The sequence below is a fragment of the Lissotriton helveticus genome, chromosome 9 (genome assembly GCF_964261635.1).
Source record: "Lissotriton helveticus chromosome 9, aLisHel1.1, whole genome shotgun sequence".
Classification (NCBI taxonomy): Eukaryota; Metazoa; Chordata; class Amphibia; order Caudata; family Salamandridae; genus Lissotriton; species Lissotriton helveticus.
Genome location: NC_136070.1, coordinates 401368140 through 401386648, shown reverse-complemented (window position 1 = coordinate 401386648; position 18509 = coordinate 401368140). Strand labels below are relative to the sequence as shown.

General features: G+C 45.2%; 1 protein-coding gene across 3 annotated transcripts in view; it reads right to left on the bottom strand.

Moving 5' to 3' along the window:
* EML1 (EMAP like 1) overlaps window positions 1-18509 on the bottom strand; it is an 883632-nt gene that overhangs the window by 644382 nt on the left and 220741 nt on the right. The window contains exon 1 of one of the 3 annotated variants that reach the window (XM_078660155.1): window positions 13052-13205. The exons of the other annotated variants lie outside the window; for them this stretch is intronic. Within the exon in view, the coding sequence (XP_078516281.1) occupies window positions 13052-13205 (154 nt within the window). Of the gene's footprint in view, window positions 1-13051; window positions 13206-18509 lie in introns of those variants that run through there. 3 annotated transcript variants of the gene reach the window in all.

Here is an 18509-nt window from a genome sequence, read left to right as displayed (position 1 = left end):
GCAGATTGTTGGATCGCACTGACTGGGATAGTGTTAATCTCTTGCGTAAGTAGTCCGGTCCCATACCATTGAGGGCCCGAAAAGCAAGAGTTAGCATTTTGAACTTAATGCGACTTGCGATTGGAAGCCAGTGGAGTTCTTTGCGGTAGGCTGCAACTGAGTGTCGTGCAGGGATGTTGCCAATCAGCCTCGCTGCCGCGTTCTGAACAATCTGTAGGCGTTCAATTTGATATTGGGGGGCCCCGGCATAGAGGCTATTGGCGTAATCCAAATGTGATGTTATTAGGGCCTGTATGTATGCATAGAAGATTGTCAGCCAGGGTTTCCTCCAGGACAAAATCACACAAAGTGCCACAAAGTTGAGCAAAAGGTATTTTGCACTGGAAAGGTGTTCTTTTCTCAGCGTAAATAGCAAGTTACGCTGCTTAGCGAGTGGACATTACGTTACTTTGGTGAAACTTGGGTGGATCAGTGCAAGCATGAAGCCCCTATTGTTTTTGACACAAAACCTGATAAAGTAAGCGAGCCAGCCCGGGCTTTGTGTCCCAAAAAAGAACACCTCCTTGAAGAAGGCACTAATAAAGAGAAATATTTTAATTTCTCCAAACATTACACACATTGCATGTGTGCTGCACTGTACACTACGCATACAATGTGTGGGATGTTTCAGAAGTTGTGTACTGATAGAATGTTCTACTGGAAGGGTATGCTTCCAGTACAAATCCTGTTGTAGACAGTACGCACACACCTATTCACTCACCACGCTGCATAGGTTGTGTGCCATGCAGGGCCGCACCAGGCAGGGGGAGAAGGAAGCAGCAGCAGAAAAACATTTTTTATAAATATGTGTTGCAATTCTTACTCCTCCTTGTGCAAGACGCGCAGAAACTGTGGTTTCTACACTGCATTGCACACAAAACAAAATCTGCCCTTATATACCTCGTTATTGACTGAAAGCAATTGCCCCAGTGTGGACATACAGGGATAACAGTGGATCAATTACCTAAACTCAGAACCTACCTACAAGTTCCTATTCTCAGTTTGTTCAAGGAACACAAAGTCTTACATTTAGGTATTTACCCGAACCTGTCCTCTGTGCATTTGCTGGGCTTTTCCACTGACCAGAAATGTATCATGTTATCTCACATTTCCAAACTTGTTAAGATTGGACCATTCCATGTAACTGCTTCTACTCTGAAAACACAGATGTACTATTCCTCATTATGACTTAAGGGCAACAGTGCAGACCCTAGATTTCCACGCACAGACAATGGCAATGTGTTCTTGGCTGGTATCCCCAAACACATCCTATCTTCATTAAAAAAAACAATCTCCATGCAGTACACTCCTCGTCAAAGAGGTATAGAAACCAACACATTACTATCATTCTGAAGAAATAAACTGACTCACACTTTAGGCCAAAGTTGACATCTAATTGACGTGCATGACACACATAGCTGTAGGTCTCGGCCTTCCTAGCTGCCTGAAAAATAAACTCTCCACCTCAGAAAGAGAAAGAGAAAGAGACATCAAAGAAACATTCTACACCCTCCTGGAAAGCCTGGAAACCAGAAAGTCCATACTCTCAAACAGGCCTTCTATTGTCAAGTTGTATGCCAGATTTTGTAAGTCAGAAATATTGTCTGACATAAATATGGTGTCCTAGGTATCATTTACTAAGATACAGAGCATTGGTACTTATTAACCAATGGGGTGAAATTTCTGTAGCAATGTTTTGGGAAATAATATTAATTTGGGAAAATATTCTTACTACAGTATTCTGGTACTATATGTCCTGTCAAGCACCAATAACACAAAACCCATTACCTGAAGACCTCAGGTTCAATTCAAATCTGTATGCCATTTTGAAAGGATAAAAAAACTGCTATTCAGACTTGAAATATTTAAATGTATTGTTCCTCCTCCTCTCCTTTCAAAAGTGTTACACTATTGTTGTACTTACCCATTTTCTTGTTAGGTGTATGGCTCTCTGATGCCCATGTGTCTAGGTCAGGGCTATGCAAGTAACCTTAAAAAAAAAACTAAACTAAATAATAAATAGCCACATTCCTGAAACCTATTTCATTTGTGCTATTATTCTGTGATTATCCCCTGTTCACTAAAGGAATATACATGATTCTCTTTCCCTGTCCCCTCAGTCCTTTGGGTTGTCCTTGTGGGTGTTTGTTGGTGTTTCACCTCAAACTACCACAAATCTAATCAAATTTACCTGGGCAGTCATGGTTTACATATTAATTTGTAGAATTACCTACATCGACCAATGACCTTTCATCACTGTGTTTCAACTAGCGAGTCAGACTTACCTAATACATTGCTGTATCACTCTTAGCCATCACCGGGGCAAGATTCACCAGTGATTTGATGAATGTACCTCTCAAGAAGTACCAATTATGTGATGAGTTCTATCTCCTGGCCAACTGCTCTCTGTATTACATTCTGTAACTTTACTTAGTATCCTTGATTGTGTGCTGCAGACAAAGTCACAAATGTGAAATACCATTTATCCACTGTGCATCACCAGGACCCCTTAGTTTTGAATGTGTACATTGCACGCTGTCTCTCTCTGAACTAATAAGATTATGTAAACATTTGAGTTGTACAAGTCACAGCTTGGGGCTTATACTAATTTCCCTGGAAAACCTGGATCCTGTCACCATTTCCCTCATTCTTTTCTCCTGCCTCTTACTCTCACCTGCCCCTTAACTTAATCAGGTTATTAATACTTTTGTTTATTGGCATTTCAAATGATACAACAATACAGTAAAATGATAACACAGAATCAGTGACCTGGGTTTTCAACTTTAAGACCATGCTGTGTAAAGCTGAGCAAATGAACAACCACAAGGGATGGGGTTATGGTCATTCTTTTAGGAGGCTTAGATGGGATAAGAAAACAATAATACTAATTTAATAAACTAGCTATAACCATGGGCATGCATGCCTAAGTCTTGTCATAGAATGTGTGAAGATCATGATTTGCAGAGGAGGGGGTAGGGGTCAGGAGAGGGGCAAGTAAGAGCAATCCATTCCACCTACGGTAGCACCAGGACCCGCACATTCTCATTCCTATCAGGGTTTGGCTTATTTTCGCATTCAGGACTTGGCCCCATAGTCTGGCCCTCCTCAGAGTCAACTGCTGTCTCAGGGGAATCACACTCATCACCCACCTCCCTCCAAAGTGGTTCAATAGGTCTGTGACGAACACCCCTAGTTTCTTCATTCAGTAGCACCCTTTCCTCACCCAGGGCCCATAACGTGTTATCAGTCATCCATGTTTCCACACTAGGTCCCCTGGGTGATTTCCAGGCCAAGGCCACTTGTCGCTTGGCCAGAGCCAGTGCCAAGTACACAAATGTACACCCCACCTTCTCAAAATAAGGCATATAGCAGAGAACCAATAAAAAAAGACCTGCAGGCATATTTGTGAGTGTCCCAGACCGAGTCCATTGAGATGCAAGATTACCTCCCCCAGAACCCTGTGAGCCCAGGGCAACCCCAAGTCATGGGTCTGAAATGAGCATCCAGTGTCGCACATTGATGGCAACCTCTGGGTTTCATGCCATAAATAGTCTGTATCTTCTGAGGAGTAAGGTACCTCCTATGAGGGTAATTGAATTGCATATATTTAAGACGCGTGTTGCGAGAAACTTTCTGTGGATATGCAAGCGCCCTCCCCCATTCAACGTCAGTCATGTCCTGGCCCAAGTCAGCAGCCCAGCGAGCGCGAAGGGTGTCCAATGGTTTCTTAACTAGCCCATTCAGAGCATTATAGCACCACGAGACTAGGCGAAAGCCTGATCCCAGCTTCAGGTGTATCTGAAGGACCACATAGGACTAGGCAGGAGAACCAAGGCTGGTGGCTGGGCCTGCACTCAGTGCGCTCCTTCCAGGGCAAAGAAGTACGTGAACCCAGCCGGACCAACCACCAATTTCAACTGGGGCACCAAGTAGGCTACCATGTCAGATCCTTCAGTTCCCTCGGGAAGGCCTATTATTCGGACATTAGTCTTCCTACTGTGACCCTTGGCATCTTCTGTTCGATATTTCAGTTGCTGTACTCGAGCTGTAAGTTGAGAAATTTGGGTTTTCATAGTTTGGTGCGAGGGATGCAGGTCTGCAAGGGCAGTTTCATTATCTTTCACTCTCATGGTCAACTTCTAGTGGTCAGCATAAAGCAGGCCTAGTTAAGCTGATACCTTCCCTATTTCACATTGAAGAGTGGGCATAGATTCTTCCATGGTCCCCTAGTATCTTGTCCAGAGTGCACTGCAGAATGAGTGGGGAGGAGTCAGGCTGTGTCTCTGAGTCAGACGAATCCTGCTGTGCGTCCGGGTGTACCAATTGGTATCCCTGTGATTTAGCCTTTCCCTTTCCCATAGCGCCCACCAGTCCCCGCACAGAAGCCTGGAAGGGTGAGTTTCCCTGCCTGGACACTTATTGGCTATCCCAACCTAAATCACACCCTGTACCCAAGCCCCGTTACATCCACTTAAAAAAATATACAGAGGCTGCCAATACAGCATAAATATATGCGACAAGTAGATAGCGTGCAGCAAGTTCACAGTACGATAGTTAAATGATGCAGCAGATATGCGGGAACATCACCAGTGCGGCAGTTATGCAGTTTCACAGTGTGACAGGTAAGCTGCAACAGATAAACAGCAAAGGAAGTTAAGCAAGTACACAGAACAGCAGTAGTACAGGCAGGCAGGTTACAGAACAGCAGGAACACAGAGATTGTACGAGTAATGGCTGCCAGGCTAAGCACAGTCCAGCGAGTTCACAGAGAGGCAGTACGATATTTGAGCAGGTTCACGCTGTGTCAGTTAAGCAGGTTCACAATGCTGGTACACACTGCGCTTTGTAGAGCGGCAGTTAATCAAACGTTAGTTCAGGACAATAAAGCACCTTGCTCTGCAGTGCACCAGTTAAACAGGAGCTGGTTCACAGTGTACCTTGCAGTGCTGCAGCTAAGTAGGGGCTGATTCAGTGCGGAAGTTAAACATGATAAGCAGTTTCACAATAAAGCACCTTGGTCTGCAGTGCAGCAGTTAAGCAGGCGCTGGTTCACAGTGTGATTTGCAGTGATGCAGTTAAGCAGGGGCTGTGTCAGTGCAGCAGTTCACCTTGTTAAGCAGGTTCACAATGTGCATCAGGACAGTAAAGCGCCTAGCTTTGCAGTGCAGCAGTTAAGCAGGTACACAATGCAATTCAGGAGACAGTCAACCAGCACTCTGCAACAGAAAAAGTATAATGATTTAACAGATAAGGCATGTATTTTTTTCTTTTCTTTACTCAAAAACTGCTTCATAAGGTAACAAGTACTCCTTCTTGAGGCACTGTTTGTTTAGCTTGATGACATGCGCTGGTTACCACACCAACAGTAATCATATGCACATGCCTCCCCTCCGTGAGCCCATCAATTTCCAACTTTTGCAGCAATGGTGGCACACAGTGCACTTCCCTGAGTGCATCACAAGCTAACGACAACAGGGCCGCATCTATCATTCTGCAGATTCCAATCCTGGTTCAAGAGCATCCAAACCCAAGCACATGAGATAGAGCTAGAAGAACATGGCCACTTGGTTAAATGAATGACGAAAATGTCACATTCATTAAAAAGGTACACACCGTAACGTTGTCTGCAAACAGCCTTTTGGCGGTACTCACTTTCCTTCCGCTGAGTCCAATTGGGTTTCAAGTACATCCACATGAAATAAGCATCCTCCGATGGTCAATCCTCTGTAGCTGTGTCCATGGTAGGGAAGAGCTCAAGGCCTGGCTGACACGCCTTCTTAGCTGACACACCTCCTGAGGATCACTGAAGGAGCACCAACCTCTGTGGATTTGTCCATGGTAGGGAGGAGCACCAGGCCTGGCTGACATGCCTCCTTGGCTGACACCCCATCTCTGGATCACTGGAGGAGGCCTAACTGACTCTCCTGGGTTGAGCCACCATTTCCTCCACAAGCCCACAGCGTTCACCCAAGCATGCAAGGACACCCGGGGTACATGTGCTTCAGTGACATTGCCCCGGCAGCTCCAGCACAACCTCACCTGCCACGAAGGGGGCAGGTGTGCACCAGGACAAATGACAGAGTCAGGCCCCCACGGATTCACCCAGGCACAACCGCCATCCACTTTTCCCGCAGGCCAATGGCAGGAGAGCAGCCGGTGAGGCATACATAAAGACTAAGGGGGAGCCCTCTCCTCATCGATTTAATCTCAGCTGCCTCAGCACTTATTTAGCTGCCTCGGATGGGGTAGGTGGGTCCCAGAATGGGGCAATGATATAGGATGAATGTCATGGCGATGCGGAGATGCAAAACTGTGTGTCTACCATCTTGGCCAACTTTTTAGAACCCCCTTAACTTCATCAGGTTGTTGTCTGAAGTAGACAGTCGGACCCTAAATCGTGTTTCATGACCTATCCATTACTTAGGAGGTGGGATGCTAGCTTCCAGATTGTTTTGGTATCACCTTCTATTTCTGTGCATGCTTACACAGTGCCTGTTCAGCCTAGTATTTGACTTGATCCTGGTCAGTCAGCATCTTTGTGCTTTTTAGCTCCTCAAGATTTCCAGCTTCCTGCCTTGTAACTCTTCTGTATTTGGATCCCTTTAGTTTGTTATGCCTCTAAATCCTCCAACCTACAAAGGTCTGTAATCCTCACACCTCTCCAAAGTGGGGTTTCTCCTGTTTCCTATAACTCTTTGCTCATGTGTTCAGCATTTGCTGTATGAAAATGGGTTGGTTCTCTGTGTTACTGACACACAAGAAATCGACTTCTCCATCCTTCCATGTATACTGCATTTCCAGTCTACTGCTAAGTTGCTTCTTAGAACCAACCCTACATTTATTTACCACATGCAGCTAAAATGCCCATGACTATTTTTAATGTCGGTAACACCTATCTCTCAAATATGTGTTTGCATATAGAGTGGAAAGTGTAATCATAGTTGAACCCCCTGATAAATGAGTCTATGTAGTTCTCTTTCAATCTCCTGGCACAGAGCAGCCAAAAACCACTATTGATGAGCAGTGAAGGGCACCCAAAGGTCCAAAGAAAACATTTTGTGCACCACACATTTGCCAGGATGGACAACTGGAGGTTAGGCCTCTGAGGAATAACTGATTTATATATGTTCAGGACTGATTCCACATTCATTTCAATAAACCTTCAGCTGTCCATACGTGTTTGAATTCTCTGCTGGAAACCTGAAGATAAAAGACCCCAGAAGTACTGGTTTGTGTTGTCTGTACAGTCTACTATTGGCTTACTGCAGTTAATGCTGAGCTGTAAATGTAACCTAATTTTCTTGTGTAGACCCACAGTTCTGGGTATGGAATATTCCATCTTTTGTCAAAAAAAAGAATTAAAAGATTGCCTGTATGAAGAAATACGCAGGACTTTCTAAGAACCATCTATATTATGCAGATGTCCTGTCTACCCTCATTCTCACTTGTAGGGTTTCAATGACCAAGACAAACAAAACTGATAAGAGTGAAATACTAGTCTCGTTCCTCGGTCTAGAACAAATGCCATTTATACTTGAACACTGCTTCTGACTCTGTCTTCCAATCCAAATAGGAGAGTCATCTGCTGATGATTCATAGTTTGGGGTACCTCTTTCTCTAAAAATGCATAGGCCTTGTATATTAGGCTTTTCATTAGGCTCTTTTCTAGGGATCATGGTGAGTGACCCACATTCCTCCCTTCTTTGGATTTGCAAAGCTCTTTGCAGTAACAAACACATTTCTCCATGATCTCATCATCTTTTTCTGTAGTATTCCCATCCATGTCCATTAACCATTAGACATGTTTTTCCTGGGCTCTCATATCTAACTCAGCCAGGATCTTCCCTCTTAATCCCTGTACTTGTGTAACCTGGCTAAAGATAACCATGGGATACAGTTGACATCACACCTTTCAGATAAATGTCCTACCTATTTCCTTAATGTTCACTTAAGGTTTCTTCTCTCAAGTCTGCAGTTTGTAAAACTCAGCCAGCTATGCACTTTTAAATATGTAAAAATGCAACAGCATTTGTCAGAATTCACCTAAGAGATGCATATAAACCTAAAATAAAACATAGATTTTTTTGGGGGTGGGGTCATAGTATATACAGATTATTAGTGAACAGATTTGCAAATGCATTAAAAAAATGTTAAACCCTCTGCAGACTTCTACCTAGATGACCAGGCCATATACATTCACCTTTGGTCTCCGCTGATTGTGGCTCAGCATTGTAGAAAAGCAGGGCTAAGTTGCCCTTTAAAACCATCTTTTGCTTTCATTTTACAGAACAATATATATTTCTTCTCCTCCAATTGACCGGTCTATGATTTTTAGGTGTTTAATGTGTGACTGTAAAGTCTCCCAGGATGATAAATAAAGTTCACATGCATGATAACTACATGATGTGCCTGTCTCTTCAAGTACTTTGTTGTGTATATTGTCATAATGCAAGCTCTAAGAGACTGCTTGTCCTGGTTCAGATTTTAAAATAGTAGCCTTACTGGCTTTGAGATGGGATGTGGTCTAGTAGGGATGCCACTAACCATTATGTTGCTGACCTTACTACTTGAAAAACTGGATTCAATTTGCAGTCTTGATATGTCCCCAAAACTTCTGTGACCCCTAGATGAGACTCCTCAACTCCCTGTGCCTCACATAGTTTAAGCAACTGCCAGAAGTGCAATAATTCTTCTTCCCTGCCATCAAATCATGGTTTGTGTAATTTACGACCTTATTTAGAGTTTTGTGGATGGGATACTTTGTCACAAGCATGAGAGATATCCAGTCTGCCATATTTCAAGTACATTATAGTCTATGGCAGTTGTATTTTGACGGGTGGGATATCTGTCTCATTTGTGATGGAGTATCCTACCCGACAGACCCCAAATCAGGCGCCTGGTATGCACTAGATGACCATGCCACACTCACCTCTGTACTGCACATCATGTTCAAAATGCTGCACCCTCAAAACATTCTCCGTAAGGTGATCTGTTGAGCCTCATAACTTGGTTCACAGTATAGCAAATGCCCCAAAAATATCCCTTTCTGAATGTTCGCATTCTCAGAGCAAGATTGTTGTGTTCTCTGTCATAAGCTTAGGAAGAAATAGAAGATGGTTTCTGATACTAAAATATTGACATTTGAGCATCCAGTTGGGTGCTATTCTTTGCTTAATATCATATTATTCACATGATAATAAATGGATCATCTTGAGGTCCAAACTTGGAAAATCGATCATACTGACTCTGTGATCTTCATTTCCAAGAGACAAAAGGGGCCGATCACAAAAGCATTGGAATACGATAAGTGCTACTACAGGTGTGGTCTTACATGCCTTCAGTATTAGACCCCAAATATCAAATTCCATATTAGTACAACCACAAAGAGGGCACAGCCCTTTCTATTTCTACTAACTGTATATGAATATTAAAATAATATACCAATTTAATTCTTATGTTTGATTCTGGGGCCAATTCGCAAAGACATGTACCAGTACATGAAAGAGAATGAAAGCAATACTATTTATGTTCTCCAAAATGCCATTGTGAATAGGCCGCATTGTAACAAGATAGAGTGTCAGAAATATGTGTGTTTCTATAGCATCAAGTAACTATCACCGGCAGGGCTGGATTTGCTGGTGCGGGCATTGGGCGTTTCACAGAGAGGCTGGAAGGGTGGGGCCGTTTTTTCAGCAGTGGGATTTTTTTTTTTTTTACTAGGGGCAGGGTTTGCAGCAGTCTAAACCCCCAGTACCAAAAGCAGGAATACACACTTGCTCCCCCTCCACCCCATCCCGGGGGGGGGGGGGAGGTGGGGGGGAGAGCGGGTTGGTCCAACAAAGTTGCCAGGGCTGCTTTGGGTTCTCAGTCCGGCACTGATCACCGAGACTTTAGGACATCTGCTCATCAGTGGTGTAACAAAACTTGAGGGGGTCCCCTGCAAAGTACAAGAAGCTCCGCCCCCGGACCTTGGAGGCCTCCCCACATCACGGGGGCTGTGGGTGCTTAGTAATGTTACGCCAATGCTGCTCATCAGATTCATGAACTGTGAGGCATTCTTTTGTGTTCGGGCATCAAATTGCCATGCTCAGCTTGAGTGTGGCAGTCAATGGAGGAAGGATAATATATCATTCACTGGAAATAATGAGTACACATTCCGAGAGAAACGAACTTTTATGTTACTTTGTCCTGGTGATGCACCACTAGACTTGAGCAAAGAGAAGCGCGTTGGGGCAGAATACACAGAATGGGTTCAAAAGCAAGTGTATTACGTTACTATTTGTATAGTTTCTTGGGGTGGCCAGGCATTCAGGATTTTCCAGGACAGTCTCGGGTTTTCGCTATCTAGCCCAGTAAGTTGTAGTAAATTGAGAACATATCCTAGGTTTCAGAGAGGCTTGACTGAGCAAAGAGGGAGGCAAGTATGTATGTTTTACCATGCAATATGAGTTAACATCCCATCTCATAAAGTCATTTTTTTTAACATGTGTTACTGTGTAAAAAATGCATTTAATTTCTTCTTAGTGCTTTATTGTTATGTGTCGCTACTCTATGTCAAAGATAGCCATTATTTAAGTCAATCTGTGTCCCTTGTTCGTAGCAAAATTTAAATCCTACATCTATCTTTGTGGAATGGTCCAGTTTTGAGATTTCAAACTCTGGCCATGCTACTGTTTCTTAGATTTTCTTATTAAAGTTCAAACTGCACTGCCCACAGACAGGAACAGTCCCCTCACAGAGAGTAAAAAAGAAGGTTAGATGTTCTACAATTTACGCATTGCTGTTGAACAGTGTTACATTTTTAGGAAGGAAAACGGATTCAGGATTTTTATCCTCTCCTTGAGAGAATTTGACACCAGACTTAAAATCGGGCTAGCTTTTCTGGTTGAAAAATGTCTGTAATGCCAACCACTTTGTGTTCTCTGTCCTTCCTATGGTATGAAAATATAACTGAAGGGGGGGAATATTCTGTCTCTAATATGGCCTCTACTCTCAAGAAGGATCTTCGTTACGTTTTCTATTTTTGCAATTTTATTTATATAGTGCAAACTTTGACATAAAGGTATCGGAGAGCTTTATGCGAGCACCAGTTAAATTACACAAGGACACATTGATTTTTTGAAGGCAGAGGTAGATTAAGTGATTGGTCCAGAACCATAGGATGTTGAGGCGAAGAGGAGACGCGAACCAGGATTCCTTGTTCCAAAGGTCAGCAGCTCTGGCCGTTACACCACATGCTCAATCCTAATTACGTTTGTCTCCTGGTTACCCCCAATTGTATAGCCTTAACTTTCTGACATGCTGTCTTTAACCCCTTTCCTGTTCATGATGGAACCACGTCGTCATGAGCCACGGGCTCCATGTGCTCATGACGGCGTGGTTCCGTCATGAGCAAACCACTCCGCCCACACGGCACTGATTCCCCGTCTGTGGGGGCGAATTAGTGAGTGGATGAGGCCGTGACAGAACCACGCCGTCATGAGCACACGCCGCCCGTGGCTCATGACGGAGTGATTCTGTCATGAGTGTGGAAGTGCCGTGTTCATCCCCCCACCCCCCCAGCACCGTGGCGGAATTCGCGCCCCGGCAAAGGGGTTAAAGCAAACACGAACAGATGATGGACGGAGCGCTGAAACTTTTCAGACACTTACCCCTGGGTTGAATCCATCATCGTTCTTTAGCTCACTTTGCCACCCCAGTTCAGACCCAGCCATATGCAAATCAGTCTTGACCCTGTCCCTCATGAGAACTGTCAGCCCGAACTGCCAAGCCACATCTTCCCTGGACTGGAAACAAGCATCCTGGGACCAGTTTCGGGGTAACACCCCTCATCAGCCAGGCTAGCTTGTATCCAGTGGCAAACTGAGCAACGGGCCCACGTCTGGGCATACCCTGACAACTTCTCTTTGAAAACAACTATTAAAGTTGCATTGTTTCTGGGATCTCAGCAGGAGCACCAACAAGTAAGAAGCCACTGACAAATAAGCACTATACAAGTGAAATATAATATAAAATACGCTACCAAAGCATAACATGTAATGCAATAAAACAACACAGCAACGCGTAGCGTATAATATAATTTAGCACAGCGTATTATCATATTACACTCAAAAGAGCACAGCATACATATCACACAATATGACACAATATTATGTATCGAATCATGTCATAACATCACATAAATAACATGACATAACACTGCATAACATGCAAAACACTATAACATACATAATAGCAAAGCATTCACAACAGAGCATAGCCTAATTTAGCAAAACATGGCAACACACCATAATATAGCATAACACTGTATTACATACATAACTTCATAGCATACTTAACATAGCATAGTGTACATAACAGAAAATAACGCAGCAAAAAGTGACAATATAACATAAAGGTACGTAACATAGCGTGACAAGATATATAGTAATAAAACGCATCTATGTTTATCGGATTAAAAAGCACATTGGATTTCAATAATCCAATTAGCGTCAGCATTTGACAAGAAAAAAAGATTATGTGTATGCTTTAGTGGATTCATATCCGTCCTATACTAATTTTGACAAAACCCAGGCCTGTTTATGTGTCTTTTATTTAAACAGATCGTTTCCAAAGGAAACTATATCCCTTTATAAGCTATATTATTGAATTTTAATGCGTGTGTATTTACTAGCATCCTACAGCCAGACTGTTAATGCTATAACTAACTAGATTCTGTCCTGCTCACTTTTGTGAAGTAGCTACAGTAAATGTAAAAAGGCATGTAGCGCCAACTGTTGTGCTCGCAGATTTTTTTTTTACATAGCTACTTTACAAGAAGCAGATTATAAATAACAGCAAAGAACGTAAAAATATTTTAAGTGACTGCCATCTCACAGTTGTCAATTCAAATGACCTGATTAGCATTTAAGAGCACCTTCTTTCTCCTTTGAGAATTCGGACAAACACAAGACCAAGCAATGTTATAATGCATAGATTTATGAATAACATAAGATTGTAAAACGCCAACAACCTGGCCTGGTTTCCGCCGCTCCGGAGTGAGTACTCGGGAAGGGTTCTTCCGGGATGGGTTTCATGGTCAGTGCAGTGTCCGGACCGCGCACTGGGCAGTTTCCAACATTCGCTGAATTTTGTATGAAAAGACTGCGCTCGTAGGTATCTCCCATCCGTGCGCGAGAGAGCCCACGCTGGCGACGCGACTCGTTCAATTATGGAGGATTGCTGTAAGCCCCGGCATTAAGACGATGTCATAAGAAGCAGCTTTACAAGCAAGGTCACCTCAAAGGGAAGGTTCCTTCTAATACCAAGCAGGCCTCTGCTCCGGGGTTTACACGTGCACTCAATGCTTACTCAGGCTTTTTTAACGCCCTCCCCACAAGCCATTGAAATGGTGTTGTCTCTAAGAAATCTCTCAAATATTGCAGCTCTATCATACTCACGACAGAGTAGCAACGCACGTGCCCACAAAAATGTGCCCCACAGGCTAAGGCAGAGATTTTTCTTTAAATTCTGGGAAGATAAAAGTTCATGTCGCATTTTTATTTGATTTGGTTCAAATGCTGCGTTAAAATAATCCACCAGGGCATCTGAGCGCTTTGAAGGGAAATGAGAGATGGAGAATTGCTAAACTTTTTAAAAACAGTTTCTATGCGATTTCTGTTTGGCGAGGGATATAACATGCATGCCAATGATATTAGCCAATATATTTTACTATTAAAGATTGGCATAGGTTTGTGGCTGAGAATATTTCTTTATAATTGTGCGGACGAATGTGCCATGATATAATGCTAAATAATATGCCTGTCATTTTGAGTCAGAATATATCCCCAAGAAATTGTGAAAGAGAAGGTGGCAGCCATTTTGCATACTATAAATTTCTCTCCAAAGCACGCTAAAGCAATTTGGTATCATATCAAGACTGAGAATATGCCCCTCATCTTGTACTCTAGGCATGCCTGAGAAAGTCACAAAGGTAGTTATGTTCATATCAGGGAACAAAACCAAATGTTGAGTTCCTCATATGATCAAAAGTGCCACGTAGTATCCTTTTTAAAAATAATGTATCAATTACACACAGTGACATCACAATTGGGTCTTTGATATGTGTTGTTCATGGTGCAGGTAGGTGGTTGAATCTGTACTGTGGAAATAAATAACACATCTTGATTTTCCCGCATTTTGACATGTAAGTCACATATTTGATGCAGGTCACATTCAAGACGTGTCAGCATTTGTGGAGATATGCAGAAAGATTCCTGCTTACCTGCTTTGATAGAGAGCTCCATAAATGTTGCCTAATGCCATAATCACTAAAAACTGTGATTTTCCAGAGATGGAAATTTTGCATAGAGAGATTAATAAGAAAGGTGTATGTTTAATTAAGTGTTCAATTGTCAGTTGACATTGTTTTAAAGATCTGCTTTTGACACTCTACTAACTCTTGCAATAGGCATTTTTGTGACATCAGATCTAAACTATATTAAATCATCACATAACAGTAGTTATAGCATTGGCATGTTGAAGGTGAGTAGTGATGTCATAGCTAGGCTTCAGTAACGAAAATATGTATCTGTTTATGCAGGTATTTACAGGGAGTTCAAGTTTTCTATTGCAGCAAGACATTTTCCTCATCATATTTTGACAAGAAATGCATCCATTGCATTGTGCAATTGCGTCAGTAGCATAACAATAGGGAAGGTAGCCATTAAAATGTGCTTTACACATTTCCCATCAAATTGTTGCGTGAAATATCCACATCACATAGTACTTCTTACTCCCACAAGTGTAACAATTCAGAGTATTTCAGGCCCCAAAAGCTACATGAATGGCTTGGGCGGCAGGTAATTGTCATTTTGAATGTATATTGAATTTATAATTCATTATTATTGTGGTCATCTCCAAATTAGCCAGACAGCGCCACCATGTTGCAGACTGTCACATGCACTGGCGCTGACAATTAAGACGGTGCCGAGCACCAAAACCTCCAACTCAAATTAAGCACTGTTTGTACTGCATTGTGTACTCTCATTGACGTGGAGTCCAGAGTTTCTTTATTTTTAGTAGATTGGCTCAAGCAGCTGGATCGTCCTATGGAAGCCATGTGAACTGCCTGTTGTAGACAGGAGTCTTTAACGACTTTGTGCACTTTGGTAATGATGCAGTGAACCTAAACCAAGGGGAATGATACTCCATACTCTGGTCTCCAAATTGAGAAGGATACTGTCTGCTTGTTTCTTTCACAGTTTTCTTAATGTCAAATCTGTTTGGCTTTGTATTTTGGAAACGAATCTTTACCCAGGCCTTGGATATATGCATTGCATTACAAGTTTTATTGTACTAAGGCACTTTCTGAACATATTATGATAGTGAATGTGTCAATTGTCCTATTCTCTGTTCTTATCATATGCTCACTGTTGCACTCTCATCACCACTAGACAAGCCTACAACACATCATAACATCTACCTCAGAATTCTCACCATCACATTTTTAAATAGACTTGTGCCCTAACAATACCACCTCTCTCCCTATCTTTCCACTTACTGCTTTATGCACTACCTCACATCTGTACCCTCTCTCTTTTGATACCCCAACCCCAAATAATTAATGTAATATCTGCAACCTACCTCACTCACTTCTTACCCACCTACTCTTCCTTTCCACCATTAATACATCACTTCTATCCGCGCCACACATCCTCCCATCAAATCTTTCCAATTCTGATCCCATTCCTTGCTATCCCTTCCTACCCTCACACCAGTCTTACTCACATCTGAGCATGCTAGCCCCCACACGCTCCCACATCTGTCTTACAGATCGTAACATACTTCAACTCACAACTCCCTATCCAAATTCATTTAACATCTCCAAGCACTTGCCACTAACATCTCCTACATACAAATATGATATAAAGGGCAAGGGGCGTGGCTTGGACGCCGATCGGGATGGCGGCGTGAGCTCGCAGCTCCGCGCGGATTCCCGCTAATTCTCCTGTTTTTCGGGACCCGAGGCGACCCGGAGATGACGGTCCTGCCCTCTGAAGGTTGAGGAGATAGCTGGACGTGCTCGGTGACTCGCTGGGGGACTGCTGGCCCCGCGAAGATCGAGGAAGGGGCGGCCGAGGTGTGGATCGGGGTGTGAAGAAAATGGCGGCGTGGAGGTCGGACGGTCCCGAACTTCAGCCCTGAGTTCGACTGTCGCCAAGCGGAGGGGACCTTGTGCCCGGCTGCCCGACGCACTGAGATTGGCGGCGTGAAGCCTGGAGACCGGGGGACGCTGCCCGATTCACCCAGGAGATCGAGGGTTCTCGTCGACCACCGTCCCACGACTCGTCCTACCCCCACGGATCCAGCGGGGGGGGCGGAATTGGGTTCATCCGCCTGGTCATTGCTCCTGAGTCCATTGGCGGTAGCACTACATTGCCCGGTACCCGGCACTCGGCACGAGCTCACGGGAGCACCCGTAGTACGGGTGGCTGGACTTGTGACGCAGCACCCTGACATGGCGGCGACCGGAGGGCCGATGCCCGGGAGCCGCGAGGGGGACTCGGCGACATCGTCCTGGCTGAATGAGAGTCCCTCCCCGGAGCTTGACCAGGAACAGCGACTGAACCGACGTTTGGATGCCATCCTTGAGGCGATCACCTCCACCAAGGAGGCGTTGCTCAACGATATTGCCCAGGTGGCAACGGGCCTGGGGCTGCTCCGCGCGGACCACACGAAGCTGGCAGATCGGGTCAAGGATCATGACCAACTGTTACTGGACCTGAAGCCCTCGGTGGTGACAGCGGAGCACAGGATCGCAGACATTTTGGCCCGACTGGACACTCTAGAGCGGAGGGTGGAGGATGCCGAAGGCCGCAATAGGCGGAACAACGTGCGGGTCGTAGGCCTGCCGGAACGGATTGAGGGGGAGGATGCGGTGGCCTACATGGAGAACTGGTTCCGCACTGTGGTGGCGCCGGAGGGGCTTACTCCATTTTTCACTCTGGAGCGGGCTCTCCGGGTGCCCGCTCGCCCGCCGGGGCTTGGCCGCCCCCCCCGACCAATGGTGGTACGGCTCCTCCACTACAAAGACCGAGACCTTCTCATCCAGCGGGCCAGGATGTCGGGCCCTTATGGGGTGGAGAACAGCAAGGTAACGATTTTTCCGGACTACACGCAGGCGGTCCAGAAGGGCAGGGCATCGTTCCTTGCTGTGAAGAAGGAGCTCAGGGAGGAAGGCATTCAGTACTCCTTGCTCTACCCGGCCAAGCTGCGGATTATCATGGATGGCACCACACACTTTTTCCACACTCCGGATGAGGCATGGCACTGGCTTGAATCGTACAGAGCGGGGACGGACGGGACGCACCAGAGTAGGCGAGACCAGCCCAAGCGGCCCCGGGTGCGGCAGTCACAACGCATCAGGTCCCGCAACAGGCGCCAGCGGGAGAAGCGGGAGGCTCAAATGGCGGCGGAGAAGAGGGATGCACTTGCAGCGACGGCGGCCATTACGGGGTCGCAGCAGACCAGTGAACGGGCTGAAACGGACTCGGGAGGAGAAGGTAGCAGAACCGGAGGGGAACTTTCGGAGGCGGAGAGCCAGAAGGGGCCGACAGTGACCCCACAGACCTCGGACGAGATTTTCTGTGGTTAAGATAGACTTTGGCCTGGATCAGGACTTCATGGTAGGGTGATATCCTGTTGCTGGAGGGCGGGTTGCCGGATGGGGGTGCTGAGTGTATCAGAGGGGATGAAGGGCGGGACGCGGGCTCCGCTGGCTGGGGTCGGCGGCGACTCACCCCCCCTAGGCCCTTAAGGCCGACTGTGGTGGAGACCACAGGGTAAGTGTGCGAGAAGTTAGATCATGGTTTGGATGGGGGCGGCCGTTGGGTTCGTGTGCTCTGTCCTGGGGAGTGGGGTTTGGGGAATGTTTCAGTTTTGGGGTTGTTTGGGGGGGGGCAACTGCATTGGGGGGGTTATGAACCACTGGAGCTTAATTCGGACTGTACGGACTTGGTATGGGGACATTACCTAATTTGAAATGCCTAACGTGGAATGTCCGGGGGCTGCGGACTATGGTGAAACGTCACAAAGTACACGCATACCTGGTACGCAGGGGGGTTCAGGTAGCTCTGCTCCAGGAGACTCACCTCACCAAGAAAGAGTGCGCTGCCTTGCAGAAGAGATGGAGGGGCCAGGTTTTTGGTACCACTTATTCAGCGTATGCCAGGGGGGTCTTGATTTGGGTGAGGGCGGGGATACCCTTTCAGGTGCTGAATCAGGTCATAGACCCGGAGGGCAGGTTTGTAGCGGTGGAGGGGAGACTGTATGGACGGGATGTAGTTTTCTGTTGTGTTTATGCACCGAACACTGACCAAGGCCGATTCTTTGATGGCCTCTCGGGGTCCTTGGCCTCTTTCCTGGCGGGTCCGATAGTTCTAGGGGGGGACTTCAATTCGATTACGGATGTGGCTCTGGATAGGTCCCAT